The sequence below is a fragment of the Calonectris borealis genome, chromosome 4 (genome assembly GCF_964195595.1).
Source record: "Calonectris borealis chromosome 4, bCalBor7.hap1.2, whole genome shotgun sequence".
Taxonomy (NCBI): domain Eukaryota; kingdom Metazoa; phylum Chordata; class Aves; order Procellariiformes; family Procellariidae; genus Calonectris; species Calonectris borealis.
The window spans coordinates 52543974-52560581 of NC_134315.1; the positions used below are offsets into that span (position 1 = coordinate 52543974).

Sequence of the window (16608 nt, forward strand, 5' to 3'; positions counted from 1 at the left end):
CCTGCTTGTGTTGCTGGAGAGCTTACTGCCTTTTCCTAGCAGCATATGCAACCTCGGAAACAAGGGAGGCAGCTAGTGTGTTTTTGCTGCCCCAACACTAGTTAACCACAGCTTGCCCCCTTGGCTACTTGTTGCGGTGGCTGTGACCTCTCACTACAGTTGCAGGAAGGAGTTAGTCTCAGAGCGACAAGCTTGGGCCGTAGTGAGACAAATGGCTTCTTGCAGAGCTACCCAGTGCTGCATGTGGCCACAGCGTAGCAAGCTGTGGTCTCAGCGGTACAACCACGGCATCTGAAGTGATGAATGATCCTAATTATCCTGGTGTTCCTTAAATAAAGTGGTATGGGAGCAGTGGTGTAAAGATGGTTTCTCTGTGGGGCTTTCTTGTTATGCATATATATGCTTCACTCTTCCTAGGTAAAGAAAAACAGAATTTTATAAGACATGAAAGAGAAAATTATCTCAAAGAACAAATGCCTAGCGCTATCTAAATACCTGGTAAATCAGTTTCCAGCCTTGAATTCAAAAAGACGGTGGAAGTCAAAATTACTTCAAAGGGAGTTAAACTCCACTCAATTCTGATAAGTTTCAGGTGTCTGATTTTTTTTTTTTTTAAGGCAGTAAGTGCATTCTAAATATTACTGTAATTATCATCCTTGACTGCCCAGTCCAAATGATCAGTATGCCCTTTTACATTGGGAAGGAGGATGCAGTCTTGGACACAAACTGGAAGCAAAGCTCTGATTCATGATCTAGATTCAGAACGAGGCAACATAGTTTGTTTCAACACTGCTCTTCAAATTTTATGCACTAGAGTTTCTCTTTACCTAGTCATCCTTTTGATCTCTTTCTGTTAGTTTGTTCTTCTGGGTTTGGGGGTTTTTTTGAGGGGTGGGGATAGGGGATGGCATTGGGAAGAGGCTTGCCTACAGATCCCAACTGGTATGACTTGCTTGGCATTTGATTCTTTTTTTTTTTTTTTTACATGCACAGTTGGTATTTCAGAGATGTGTGGTAATTGCTGGCATAATACACACAGGATGAAGCACTCTGTCTACTGAAAGAGCATACTGCGTTTATTGATCGGGGATTTAATAAAGCTGCTTCCTATTAGCTGTCATCAAACTGATCCAGTGAGGACTTGTTAAAGAATTTTGGAGAGAAGATGAGGAGGAAGTGGCAGGAACCAAACTGTACTGTGCTCGCTCTCCTTCCTACCTGTTTGAAATGTACTTTACCTTCAAACAGTGACAGTATCAGCTAAGACATTGGTGTAATTGAGCCTTCTTATTTTTGTAAAGGAATTCATTTTAATATATGCTCTGTACATTGTTCTTTCCATCAAATTTAATTTCTGACAAGTGTGAGCGTGCCTGTCTTATGCTGATACTTTTTTTTCCTGTCTTCTTTTTTTCTCTCTCTCTTTTTTTCTCTCTTTTTGGTTCATGTGTCCGCTGATGGGTGGATTACTCATAGAAAGTTCCCCACTGTAATTTACGTTTATCTGAAAATAGGAACTGCAGTTCTTCAGTAATAACAAGCTCCTCTATCTAAACAGTCTCTATTTCGTTTCACTGCCTTCATTTTCTTCATGTCTTGTCACTTTTTTCATTTGCTGCTGCTGTTAATCTGACATCCTTTGCTCCAAAAAAAAAAAAATGTGTTTTATTTACAGGGCACAGCATTTGGAAGTGCTCCTGTACCTTCTCGCAGGCAATTATGTGAGTCTCTTAAATTCCGCTCTGTGTTGTAAAGATGACTATGTGTTCATGTGCTGTAGCATGGCATGCCAATATAGAGTTAATGCCCTGAGGTCAATATTCAACCACTGGTGTTGTATATTGCCTGTAACGTGTTTGTAGCTAACAGCTTCTATTGACCCCTTCTTTATTTCTTTGTTGTGTTTTGTTCGGCACATCATAAATTGGGGCTGCGCTGTGCACTATAGAGTTGCAAGAAGGGAAGAAAATACCATAATGACTCAAAGTCTGGAGGGGAATAAGAATACTATCCTCAGATCATGTGTTCAAAATATTAATGAGTAGCATTGTTAAAACTAAAGAATCTCTCTTTCCTTTTTTTCAAATTAATCTCTCTAATGTGCAAACAAAGAATCTGGATCTCAAAAAATTAAGAAATGGAAAAATAAACAATATGGTGTAAGGCAGATGTTACTGAGACCAGCTGTATTTCTTATAAGACTTTCCTTCTAATTAGTTTGAAGAACACGTCCATCCCCTGAGTTGGGAGGAAAGGGAACTTTTATAGAGGGATCTCATTCATTTTTTTTCCTTAAATCCATTGGAAATATTGACAATAGATAATATTTCTTTTAAATTAAAAAAAAAAATCCCATTGTCCACCCAAAAACCAAGAAATCACAAACATAATGTGCTATATATTTTTTTAAAAAAGAAGAGAAAGGCTTACATTCTAATTCAAGATGATCTCTCTGCTGCTTTTAAGTGTGCGCGTGTGAGTGTGTATATTGAATACATAGATTCTCAGAACACCATCAGACTTTGAGATGAGGACTTTCTTACGTTCCTTGAGTCTATTTCTGCCTCTCTCCTCCTACCTTGAGTTAAATCTCCATCCTAAAGACCTTGATGTCTTCCATATGCATATAATAAGCTACAGCCATACACTGCATTATTATAATTACTATGCACTGCATCACACCGCTGAATGTCAAATAGATTCATCGTAATATAACATTACGGGCTTATTCATAAAATACAGTGCAGTTTGAACGATGCTTCATTGTTGGCAGTCTTGAAACGTGTTGCTTGCAAAAATTCACCAATGCTGCTCCTGTGTATTCATAGGAAAACATACAACATTTGTCTGAGTGTGGGTGTTGCAAAAGTAACAAAAAATATGACCTGTGTATGACTGTCCTTTCTTTTGTGCAATTATCGAAGATGTGCCTATTCTACTGGGTATATCTAAGGGGAGAAAAAAGTATCAAGATGAAACACTGTTCATGAAATATATTTGTGCTCCTATTACCATTATTTTAAGGTATGGTGGAATGAATTAAATTAATATTCTCATTGAATCCTTCAGAAAAACAATGCTGAAGTTGTTATTTTTATCCCATATGTATGACACTTAGCAGTCTGCTAAAATGAAAATTCAAATTGCTGTGTAGCTTAGTTTCATTTAAACTAATCCTGCCACTGGTCTACATGATTAACAAAATCAGTGAAGGCTTTGGAAGCACACCGATGATAACACGCTTTAACATGCTTAGTTATAATCAGAAATGTGCATGATATCATTGTTGATAGCTTCCTTCCTTGTATGGAGTCCCTGTCTGAGATGAATAATGAAGTGTCAAGTTGAACATACGGGAAGGTGTGGGAAGGGCAGAATAAAGTTTATTGTACCTATATGAAGATACGGGAAGGTGTGGGAAGGGCAGAATGAAGTTTATTGTACCTATATGAAGATGCAGAACTGTGAAGTAAACAGAGGAATGGGTAATGGCTGGGTTAAATATGTGGATGAATAGGTTGGAAGAAGTGGTCAGAATCTCTATGATTAGCTGATGAAGTAACAGTAAAACTAACATCACTGAAATGGTGAGATGGGAGACGTAGGTTTAAAACTGCATATATAGAATGTGTCGGTGGCTTAACTGTGAAGCAAATATAAGCAAAAGAAACACATAAATAAGGGAATCTGTAACATCGGGGGGAAAAAAAGGGGAAAAAATATTTCAGCCAGCGATTTTCTGCTTTTATGTGCACTGGAAGGAAGATTATATGGAACTATGAATATGTTGTGGCAAAGTTCTAACAGGAAGCTAAAATTAGAGCTTGAACTTCCTAAGCTTGTCTTCTAGTCATTGGTGGTAACTTTTCTGGTCCTTGCAAAGCATTCAACATTATTGTTGTTCACGTACAAAAATGGGAAATGAGGATGTCTGGGAATCCAGAGCAGGAATGCTACTGGACAAATGCTGTGTCCTATCACATAAAAACTCAAAGGCAGGCTATGTTTTCTTCCAACTGATGTTACCAGTGATCCTACCATAACTCCACCGCAGTAGAAGTGGCAAGATTAATTTGATCTGAGGTCATGCGAGATGTTTTAGACTACTGGGGACTTGTGGCTGCTTTACCTCCAGAGTGAGCAGGCTAGGCTCAGTGGTGGTATTGCGAGTCACTGGGAAGTCATGCAGCTCTGGGCATCCAAAGATATCATAGACGTTGAGTGGCATCTGTGCCAATGCTGTGTTATGACATTTCCTCTTCTAGCCCAGGGTCCAGAAAAGCTGCTGGTGAAATGTGGTGAAGTAATGAGTGGTTGAAACTAAGATACTGATTATATAACATTTTAAAGCAACAAGTTTCTACTGATGGGGCATTTTAACACTCTGACTGTAAACTATAAGACACTGAGTACAAGGATAACTAAAAAATTCCAATATGGGAATTAAGAATCCTTTCCACAAGATAAAAACTTGCCTTTTGAAATGGAATAGGTTGTGAATTCGTTTCTGTTTTACAATGAAGACACCATCAGAAGTGGAAATAAAGGAACATACAATCCAAACTGACCATAAATATGAGATCATCTGTAATTAGCAACAAAATAAGATGCAAGGACAGAGGACAAACTGAATGGGGAGTCCAAAGTGAATATAGATGTTGTAAGAAGTCCGTTATGATAGCTATATGACCCAGCTTTGTTCATTGGAGTACTGCTGACCTAAAAGCAAAATACAGATTTACAAAATACAGTTAAGACTAAATAAAATGTTGTATCAAAACAAAATGCAGCTCCAGATTTTTGGGCAGAATTGCAATGTAATTGCCCTAGTGAAAGAAGAGCCATCATACTTTGTCCTGTCACTTGTCCATGGAGCAGAAGTACAAATACACCAGTGAAACTGGTATACTGTGCAATTTAAACATGCGTATTACATGAAGAAGAGTAAAGCCCACAATTCTGAAAATGCATATGTTCATTGCAAGATTTCATTTAAACTGCACTTTTCTCCTGCAAAAATACGTATTAGAGTCAGGGTTTTAAGTTTATATCCTCTATTAAACCATTGGATTAAGCTAGTAGGCCTTGTACCAGATGACAAAGCTTTAACTTTTTTATATCTATGTTACTTTTTATCAAGACTTTATTCCAAACATTTTCTTGTTTAACCTGAAATGTCCTCAAACTGTAAGTGATTGCCAATTGAGGGTGACAGTGGGCAGTACTTTTTAAGAAAACATATTATCATTTATGTGTAATTTGGGGAATGAAAAATGCTTACCGGTTTTGATTAGCACTACTTAGAAGAAGAAATCAATGAGAAGAAATATCATAGAAAGAGCCTTTCTGTAATAGATGTTCCTGAAACAAAGTAGAATCTCAACAGAAATCAATACAGTTATGTGGTACCTGACAATCAACTTTCAGGCAGAACAAATTGGATCAGACACTTGAAATAACCGTATTATATCCAAAGAATTTCATATCATCTACTGATAAGAAAAGTGCCAAAATCTAATGCAGTTAAACTAACCTTTAGGCAGGGGATTTGATACAATGAAAAATTCACTGTTAAAAATAAACCAACCTAACATCAAAATTAAAGGAAGAAAAATCCTTAGTTTGTTGATAAATGGCACTTTAATGTTATAATCTCACAAGCAAAGTTTAATTACTTGGGGCAAACATAAATACTTCAGATTTTAAATTTGCTGTAGTGATTTTTTTAAAGTATAAATTACAGCAGAAAATATCTAGAATGGAAATTACAAGAGTTGAATTCCTAGCGTAGATAGTTCAAGTGATTAAAACAATCTTAAAGAAGTACTTGCCCACTGTCAAGATATTTCAAAGGAGTTGATGGCTTCTTTGGTCAACCAGAGGGAGAAAATAAGGAAGGTAGATACAATGCTGGGAAGTTAACTGTTTCCTTGAATCTTGGTGCATTTTGGAGGAAGAAACCTTTTTCATGGGCATGGTTTTCTAATATAGAAAAAAACCTAAGGTGGTAATAGTAAAAGTGTAAGTTGCAAATTCAAAGATTTAAAATGTCTTTTTTCAGAATTTTAAAGGAATTTAGAAATGAGCAGGCTAACCTACTAGTAAAAATAGATTCTCTTAGAAAAAGTACTGGCAGTCATTTTCTTCAAGAGTTGATCAAAATATATAGAGTCAAGAGATGTAAGTAGTAGTTTAGTTGAAATAATGCCTAAAAAAAGCTTATTAAAAATACCTGCACATTTGTAAAGTCCAGCCATGATATTTTCTGCAAAGGTTTATCTATCAGAATTCTCTTCTATGTATGATAAAAATTGTGAGCATATGAAAATAAATTAGTGTATTTTGATCTTTATTAGGAAATTTTACCCTCACAGAAGGGTGCAAAACTCCCCCCACCCCCCAACCATAGGCCAGATACAATGAATTCTCCAGACTGAACATCTGACTAAGAAAATGCTAAATGTCTTAATCTCACACAGGATCACCAATTTCAGTGGTGGGTCTCAAAGTCTATAGTAAGACTGGTATCACTTGTTTGACGGGTTTCAGCTTGAAATGATGCAAAAACCTATGTCATCTTTCAGAATGACAACAAAGGTATTTGCATAGTAAAATTTACAATCACAACATTATTCAGGTTAGTCAACCTAACTAGGCTGGAGAACTGGAAGGAATTGAATAGGCATGTGCAGCATGATAGCAAATTATTGAGAACAGTAGTGTAAATAATTAGGTGATGAAAAGGTAAAAATTAACCTTTGAAGATGAAAATATTTTGTGCGTGTCACAGAATATGCAATTTTTGTCAGCTCTAGAAAAAGGTATGTACACAATAATACCTTGTGTAGGAGAGTTGCAACAATAGCTTTGCTTCATTCCTCAACAGTGGAAAGTCTGGAAGAATGCTTAAAGTCTGAAGCTGTTCAGATGTTCTCTTTGCCATGATTCCTTCCAAACTTGATGGCAACTATCCTGCCAAACCCTCAGTGCTGCTGTCACTGTGACCAATATTGATTCATAGGGCCTCTCTCAGCTGTGCAGATGGGAAATCCCCAAACTTCATGCAAACCTGAGCTATCAAAGGCTATGTCTGCCTTAATCATAGACTCATTTAAGTTGGAAAAGACTTTTAAGATCATCGAGTCCAACCACAAACCTAACACTACCAAATCCACCACTACACCATGTCCCTAAGCACCACATCTACACGTCTTTTAAATACCTTCAAGGGTGGTGACTCAACCACTTCCCTGGGCAGCCTGGTCCAATGCTCAACAATCCTTTCAGTGAAGAAATTTTTCCTAATATCCAATCTAAACCTTCCCTGGCACAACTTGAGGCCATTTCCTCTTGTCTTATCACTTATTACTTGGGAGAAGAGACCAACACCCACTTGCTACAACCTATTTTCAGGTATTTGTAGAGAGTTATAAGGTCTCCCCAGAGCCTCCGTTTCTCCAGGCTAAACAACTCCAGTTCCCTCAGCTGCTCCTCATAAGGCTTGTGCTCTAGATCCTTCACCAGCTTCACTGCTCTTCTTTATAGTAGTATATATATGTAGTATAACAGAAGCTGATCCAGAGAGTGAAGTGATTGGGGCTGATGCAAAGGAGGAAAAGTTGTCTTTGTCATTTCAGACTTAAGAATTATAGTTATGCAGCAATCCGAATAACACAGTGTCTTAACTCAGTAGGATTCTTTGCACAGGTAGGATTTTTGTGAGTTCAGAAACCTTACTAACTGCAAGCCAATCCTGGATAGATTCTCTCTTCAAGATTTTGACTGAAGTTATGGTTTTGGGGGAGGTAAATTCTGATTTCTTAAGTTACTAATTTTCTTACAGGGGGTATTTAAATGTTTACAAGGTATGGAGAGAGGCGCACTTAGAAGGGCTTTTGTGAGGGAAAAACGTAAAACTCTAATTGAACGGCAATGAAGCTGGTGAAGGGTCTGGAGAACAAGTCTTATGAGGAGCGGCTGAGGGAACTGGGATTGTTTAGTCTGGAGAAGAGGAGGCTGAGGGGAGACCTCATCGCGCTGTACAACTACCTGAAAGGAGGTTATAGTGAGGTGGGTGTTGGTCTCTTCTCCCAAGTAACTAGCGATAGGACGAGAGCAAATGGCTTCAAGTTGCACCAAGGGAGGTATAGATTGGACGTTAGGAGAAATTTCTTTACTGAAAGAGTGGTCAAGGGACTTGGACCAGACTGCCCAGGGAAGCGGTTGAGTCACCATCCCTGGAGGTATTTAAAAGATGTGTAGATGAGGTGCTTAGGGACATGGTGTAGTGGGCATGGTGGTGTTGGGTTGGTGGTTGGACTCGATGATCTTGGAGGTCTTTTCCAACCTTAATGATTCTAATTACTGTGAAATAGGTAGGTTCTTAATCCTATAGAAGTTTAGGTTTATGCCAGCATGATGTCCATAGATTCATTTACTGTCTGGCTGGAGTTTAGAAACATATCTGACTAACTGTAAAAGACTTCCAATCAGGTTTTAATGAAGTAATTCACTCTCAAAAAATTAAGCAACAGTAATAGCAATAAATTATGTAAATAGTAATAATCCTTAGTATCTATTGTTTTACATTTTTGGCTCATAATTCTTCATTGTAATATTTCTAAGAATGGCCTCATCTGACAGTCACCTGCTAAATTTAATTTAAAAATTCATTAGGAAATTATCCATTTAACTGAATAGTCTTTTGATCAGGTTTTTTCACTCAGTAATATGTTCTTAGCAATTTAGGCTTATTCTATTGTAATCACAAGTTATAGTCCTATTAACTCCAGTGGATGTAAGATCATACTCTGTTTTTGCAAAATGAGAAAATATATATTCTGACAATACTTTTATTAATATATTATTATTTTCAAGACTTTCATTTGTGGGAGAGAATTCTAATTCTTTTAACAGCAGCTCCTGCTTTCAGTCCTGTTTCTATGGAAACAAACATTAGCACATTGAAAGTTTTTAAAAAGTGATTATTTTAAAACATTGGGGACTAGAGAATTCGTTTAAGCAAACTTGGAACCCACTTTAAAAACCATGGAGCTTAGATATAGAACAGAAATAAAAAGTTTTTATTTTATAGCTTAGCATGTGGGTTTTATTTGTCTTTGTTTCTTAATTCCATGATTGAAAAGAAGGATTTCTTCTTAAAAAAAGAATTTTTATTGCATTTAGATTGTGCTAGCACAGAACTCCCCAAGAGGGGTGTTACATTGAGTGATGTGTTTCTGTACCTAGGAGCACTGAGGAATTTAGAAAAATGAATTTTTGTTTTCATCAGTTTGTGCTTGATGAGGGAGAATAGTATTTATTAGACTGATATGTACAGTGGTACATTAAAAATCTTCAAGTTTGATTTGCATACTACACCGGAATATGGAAAAAGAAATAAAACAAATACGCTGTTGCTATCTTGGCTATCTTATCCTTGAGTACAGAAAAAACACCATGGTCGTAATTTTATTAAAAATCAGATACTGTTTTCTGTTTAAATAAAATAGCCCTTCAAAAACTTAGTCTTTCATCATTGAAATAAATAGTCTATCAGCATGAGATTCACCAAATTCAGACATAATCAGTTTTTCCTGTCCTGCTTTGCATTCACGGACTTGATTACACCTTAATCAAGGGAAAGTAGAGTACAGAAGCCATGAGCTGAGAACTTGCTTGTTCTGTTTTTTTTTTGTTTCTGCTTTCAGTGCCATTATAGTGTAAAAATGAGATATATTCTTTTAGGCTTCTTTTGAAAGTTAAAAGATGAAAACTAAGGCAATCCACTGAAATTAGGTAGGCTCTTGCTAAATTAATTTCAAAGACAATTTTAAAAAGAAAGCATCCTGCTCTGGGCTTCTTGAACTACCTCAAGTAACTGTAATTGCATGTTTTTGGAAGGTCTGTCAAGTATTTCAAAACATGTGTAAAACACAATTCATTATTATAAAAGTGTTTTAAAATAATTTCTATATGAAAACCTTTAGTCTTCTGGTTTTTTTGTAAGCTGGTTTTTTTCCCATGAAAATGAGCAGAAATGGGAGCCTCCAACAGACATTGTTGTTTACACCCTATTTTTTTTTGTATTTCCATTAGTAATTTCTGTGGTGACTATCTCTGTGATCACTACAAGAGGGAAGAAGGTCTGTAACACCTCTCTAGTTCTAATATCTCAGAAAAATATACATGATTGAAATTATGAATACCTATTTTCCTAAAGACTGAGCTCTATATTTTCTACAGAAATTCATGAAACTTTTACATGAACTCAGGGATTTGTCAATTCCATATCTCTAATGCTGGAGCTTGTGTCTACAAAAAGGTGGCTTTTAACTATAGTTCCTTAAGAGTTTGTGATAGCTTACTAGCTGGTTGAGAGTTAATCTTCTTGATAGTGACAGATGATATGGCAAGGGGCACAGGCCATAAACTACAGCTTGACAGATACAAAACGAGCATTAGGAAGAACTTTTCTCAGGGACGGTAGTGCAGCTCTGGAACAGGTTACTCGGGTTGTAAAATCTCCATCCTCAAAGATGTTCAAGACTTGGCCAGGCAGAGGCGTGACTGAGCTCGCCTGGAGTTGGTGGTAGTCCCAAGCAGGAGGCAGGGCAAGATAACCTCCAGAGGCTTCTTCCAGCCAATGCTTCTCTGAGTCTGTAATTTGGGGAGCACTGGTGGGGACGAAAAGAAGGGTTTTCTGATGCAGTCCTCTGAAGTTGCATCTTCTTTAGAGTTTATTTTCTGTTTGCAAATTCAGGTGCAGTTAATCTAAGAAATTTTAGCTGCTAAAACCAGTAATTTTTTTTAAAAAGAAGTTAACGATTGGTTTCAAGTTCTTCAAATGAGATTGACTTTTCAAAGTGGTGATATATTTTTTTTTAACCTAAAAATAAGGTTAATGCAGTAAGTAATTCTTGAATTAAAGTAATATTTCATTTTAGGCCTAACAAAATATTTCTGATTGATCTGACCTTTTTCATTCAGGCATCAAACTGAAGAGTCTTTTATTTACCTAAGTATTTTGAGTTGTATATAGCAATTAAGATAAAGTTTCCAGTGGAAGAAACTGTGGTAGAGAAAGGATGCATTAGAATGAACATGAACAACGAATATTATCTGCTGAGAAAACGTAAAACCTGCGGCTAAAAAGTTCTCTCTCAGGACCTTTGAGTGTCAGAGACTTCACGGCTTCAGGTACTGGTTTTCTCATTGATGTTGGAACAGACTTAAATGAAGCAGTCTTGGGCAGAATTTAAACTAAAGAAAATATTTACCCATGTTTTTCTGATTTAGAGTATGTGCAGTCATGAAAAAAATGTTATTTCATGATATGAGCAATTACAACATCATTTTATGATGAGGACTTATAGCCTACACACTTGTATTTTAGTTTCCTTGGGTGACTCAACATTTACAATTATGGAGACTGTATTTGCTTTTTGATTCATCATTGTAATGGATAGTGCTTTTCTCTCATATGTAGTTAAATTAAAAACTATTGTATTCATTGTTTTGGTCAGTAGTTCTGCCTTCAAAGGATTAATGAAATTTGGGACTGCTGAAGATGGTTATTTAAATTACTGAATGGCTTAATAGGCAAGTCAATATTAAAAAGTTTTCAAGCCATTCCCATTAGAGTATGTTAAACACATTGGAGAAATTCTATGAAGCTACATTTATTGTCATACTGCTGTTTGTTGCATATATGACTAGAGGTATCACGAACATGTTTTGCTTTGACCTAACTACAGATGTGTATAGGCTGAATAATGAATTATGTCATTTGTTGCTCTTCTGATATAGCTATTAAACTATTGACAGTTCTCTGTATTGTATTTAAATCCATTGGATAGATTAAAAAATGCTGCCTTTAATCAAATCCTAGTACAGAAGGCAATTTTTTCCCCCAGATTTCCCTTCTAACATTAGGCATGTGCAATTATTGCAATCACTTTTGCATTTTATCAACAGTGGAAAAAGCAGACTGATAGACATTTTACTTCAGATGGTTGAAAAGAGTTAAAAGTTGGAATAAAAATATTCACCATTTCTCTATGCCGCACAAGCATGCTTGCGAAAGCACCCTTTGCTGTTCTCTCCCTCGCAGACGTAACACAGTCTGTACCTTTCTAGAGAGAAGCTAGTCAAATGATCCACTCTGTTGTTCCCTCTTCTTTTCCCTCTGTTGTTCATTTTGTTGTTTTCCCATAAAATCAATGGATTTTATATGCTTCATAGACCACTAATTAGAATTACTTGTTTTTAATGTGACGAAGCAAGACATTGCTAATGCTTAAATTATTCATGGATATTTATCAAGTTCACCCATAGGAACTATAAATACAAATAATGTGGTATGGTTTGTTAAAAATGAACATTTGGTATCATGCAATTTTAAGTAGCAATGTATATAATACTTTATATGAGTACATAAACTCAATTTATTCAAGTTCATTCCTCTTTCAGTTATTTTTCTAAGCTTTTTTCTAAGCTTTCTCTCCTTTTCATCCACTCATTTCTACCATCTGGAAAGTGTCTACTGCTTTGCTTTTATAGAAAAGTCAATTCATTATTGTCATTTGGTCATACTGCTGAAGCTCAAACACACAGGAAGAGAATGAGAGGTTTTTATGTGCTTTGTTAGAGTCATCTATTGTTGGGAAATAAATATCTGCTGAATGTTTTTTGGAAGCTATTTCAAGCATTTGTTATAAGAAAATACAATAAAAGCAGTACTTGCTACAAAACCTCGTTAAGCTTTTCTATAAAGCAACAATAGTTTTTACATCCCTTCTCTTCAAAAGGCTAATAATTGCCTTAGTTTTGTTGTTCAAATAACATATTATATAAAGTTTGCTGCTTCCAGAATTTTATTTAAAAAATAATTGATATTTGTTGACATTTGTCTGCAGATTTGATCTTTGGGGTTTTAAAAGACCGTAATTCCAAAGCAAATAGACGTAAAAATTAATGTAGTAAAAATAAACTCTACTATATATAACAAAGATGTACTGGGATTTTATTACTTATTTCAAAATTACAGGTTTTGGCAGTGAAAAATCTTATCCTTTGTACTAACAGGATAGCTGGAGAAACCCAATGGTAATTCCCTAGTGGAAAGAATTGTTCTGTTTCCCTTGTGGGGTCCTGTGGTCGCTGTCATTCCTCTCTTGACTCCTCCTGCCAGCTCTCTTGATTTAAGCCTGGGAATGACTCTAGACTGGGACTGGAGAACCAGAAAGTAGAAATGCTCTGTGACTTGTATTGTATTGTATAAGTAATTGAGTCTCCCTCTCCTTCTCTAACAAAAGGATGCAGTATTCCATGTTTTTACAGGTAAAAACTATAAGAAGGCTTAACAGAGACCATTATTTATTAGGATAGTGAGTATATGCATAAAGTTGGCCTATGCTAGCATTTAATATTTTAGTCATCAGATTATCATTGTTACCACTGTGATGCTTATATTTAGTTTTTATGTGTAGGTTTAGACATTGAAATTAAGGGATCGGGCACTTAAGCTAACTTAAGTTGAAACATGACTCCAAACGAGAAAAATGCTATCATCCACACAAACAGTGGTGTTTGGAAGACAAGCATAGGGAGGAGTACAAAGACGTGTGGTTCACTAGCTAGATACAGAAACAGTCCAGAAGAGTGAATTCTTGGTATTCTTGGTATTCCTTCCAGGAGGGTTGAGGCTAGATCAGCTTGCAGGAGTCGGAGGTTTACGTACAGAACAAGCCCCAGTATTTCAGTGTCACCATGTGTCCCTGCCTGCTTCTGGGTTGTCCTTTCAACGCAACCTGTTCTGTCTGACTATGTTGTATCTCCTATAACATCAACAATAGTTCCTGATGTGAAAAGCCTTATTATTCTATTTAATTTATTCATAGTGTCTTTTCAAAAAAGAAATAAAAATCTGTGGAGGTTGAGAAAAGAGACGAGTACTACTGGGGGATCAGCGTGGTTTGTACTTTTTGTCACTAGCTAGTGTTTTGTAAGCCTCAATAGCTTACAGTTTGTGTCTGAATTTCCATTCTGTGAGCTACTCCTTTTATAGACAAAACCCTGACAGAGATCTTTAGCATGTTGTGATTTTTCTCACTGGCGCTTGCGGAAAGTTTTTAAATTTTTGAATTCATTTGGGTGTTGACTATCTTGGCCATGTGCAGTGTGTCTGGTAGCATCAGCTTCACCTACTCGCTCCTCCCTGAATGAATTATAAACAGCATAATATATATACTCAGTCTTCTTTAGAAAGGGTAAAGGAAGAACACTCAGGTTCTGTGAAGAACACACAGGTTGAGGCCAAACAGGACTTTTTTTTTTGCTTTTCTGCTAGCAGCCAGGGACAGCCTTGAGAAGGAAAAGGGTTGCCAGGTAATGAACTCTGAGCTTGGGGTGACTCTGCATGAACCAGATCTCCTGTCTCCTCACACTGTTTTGTAGCCCTCAACTATGGCACGTATGGTGGTGCCTGCACACTGGATAATATTCTTGCTGACCAGTTTATGGCTGTAAGTAAAACTACAGTCTTGTTGTTATTTTAGCTTCATTGACCATGTCAACCCTTTCTTGGGTAATGACATGTGAGCATATACTGGGTTCAGTAGCAGAAAGCTCACCTAAAGATTTCTGTTGGCCTGTTCACGTTCCTTGGCTGGGACATTTCAAAGAATGAAATTTAATTGTACTATACAAAAGATGGTAAAGCTAGGCTGCTGTCACCTAACTGTAAGCACCTGTAGTTTGTCTTTTAGCAGCCGTGATTGTTCATAAATTGGAAATTATGTTTAAAATGTTTTATCTAACACACGCCTAAGAAAAGTCTTTGGTCATTTATTCTTTGGATTACAATGGAAACAACATTCCCATCTTTTTCCATTTTTAAGTACACAAAGTATTCATTCTTGTGATGCATTCTTGACCTTACAAAACAATCTAATAGTCACTTATCTAAGCAAAATAAGCTGAGTTAATTAAAACAAAATAAAGCAACTGCTTCCCTAGGTTGGGAACAATATACTTTATTGTATATGTGTACTTTAGCATAACATGGAAGACACTTTAAAAAAGAGCAGTACCTCCTTTCTTCTTTTTGTCGTCTTAAATTACCCACACTGAGACAGTAGGAAGTTGCAGATTTTCATTTTAAATTGTCAACATCCTCATGTGCCATGAATTAGTGATATAGGTGGAATGACTGGATGCTAGCAATAGCAGTCATATGTTTATTTTTTCTACTGGTGCCCCTTGGCTCGACCTCTCAAGCATCCCATGGGAGCAGAACACAGAGACCTGGGAGGTGGGATGCTCACCTGGAGGGCTGTAAGTCTCCCCTCTCAACTTCTACATACAAGATTTTTTTTGGCTAATGTGCCTTTTAGTCAGGCAGGCAGTTTTACATGCTTAACTTCACGAATGTGAAGAGAACAAAATGAGACTGTTCCGATGTATGACTTAATGTGTCCGTGTTCCTGGAGCAGGGGTGGGGGTGTTTCCATCCCATGACGGATTTTGTGTTTTCTTGCCTCAGCACTAACCACACAGCAGAAGGATCAGGGCATTTAGGAGGACTTCCTGTGACAGTGTAAAAACTTGAAAGATCTCACATCCAACTGTCAAACTTATCAGTGAGTTGCACATCCAAATGATCTATTAGGACTAATGGAGCTGCTCCTTTACTGAAAGCTTTAACAATACAATAATTTCTGTTAGATGTCCAGGTCGAATATGAGCACAAGTCTCAAGATTTGAAAAATTATTTCTCTACTCACCTTTGTGAAGTCTGTAATCTGTCTTTGGATGCAAACACAATCTCTTTTATTATTTATTATGATATTAAATATTATGTTTATGGTAGTATAAGTATCTCAAATATTTTTAAAGGAACTGTCAAATATAGCCACAGGCTATAAAATGAGAATCACATCTGGATATTTTATAGTACATTTTGAATTCAGTGTTAAAATAATTTTAAATGCAATTTGTGCAATAAGTCATATGGAATAAAACAATAGCGTGAAAAATACCCTGCAGAATTAATTCGTCTGAGAAGGAAAACTACTGAGTCTGAGTACTTCTGTGTGCCAAACGTATGTTTCATTGCTGTAAGCACAGGATGCCTTGCTACAGATTCCGCATTCATGTTTACGTTGAGCTATAAAGTACAAAAGGAACTACTGAAGGAAGCAGGCTAATAATGTTGTTTCCTAATGGACTTATAATGTCATGGAATAAAGATTCCCTAAAAATACTTAACTAAATAATTGCAGGATGAGGTGTTATGTTGTCATAATTTTTCAAGTAAAGTGTTTAAGCAGTTGCCCTGCTTCTGAATTAGGTGGAAAATCAAGAAAGGCAAATATGGAGTCATTCTTCATATCGCTTACTTTGTAACTAACTATTTGAAAACTAGTGTTTTGGTTTTTTTTTCCTTTGAAAAACAACAGGCAGAAGGCAATTTAAATACTGTAATTTATCTTTGATGGGTGATGTATTTAAAGCAGCTGAAAGCAAATAATTTGAGTATGTAGCAATTAACATTCTGATCCCACTAAGGGATTTGCATATGCTGATCCTCACTATCCAAATGTGGCT

General features: G+C 36.4%; 1 protein-coding gene across 4 annotated transcripts in view; it reads left to right on the forward strand.

Moving 5' to 3' along the window:
* The window catches only part of CCSER1 (coiled-coil serine rich protein 1), a 669891-nt gene that overhangs the window by 514342 nt on the left and 138941 nt on the right, over positions 1–16608 (forward strand). For 2 of the 4 annotated variants that reach the window (XM_075149575.1, XM_075149576.1), the window contains one exon: positions 1676–1721. The exons of the other annotated variants lie outside the window; for them this stretch is intronic. In XM_075149575.1, the coding sequence (XP_075005676.1) occupies positions 1676–1721 (46 nt within the window). The remainder of the gene's footprint in view (positions 1–1675; positions 1722–16608) is intronic. 4 annotated transcript variants of the gene reach the window in all.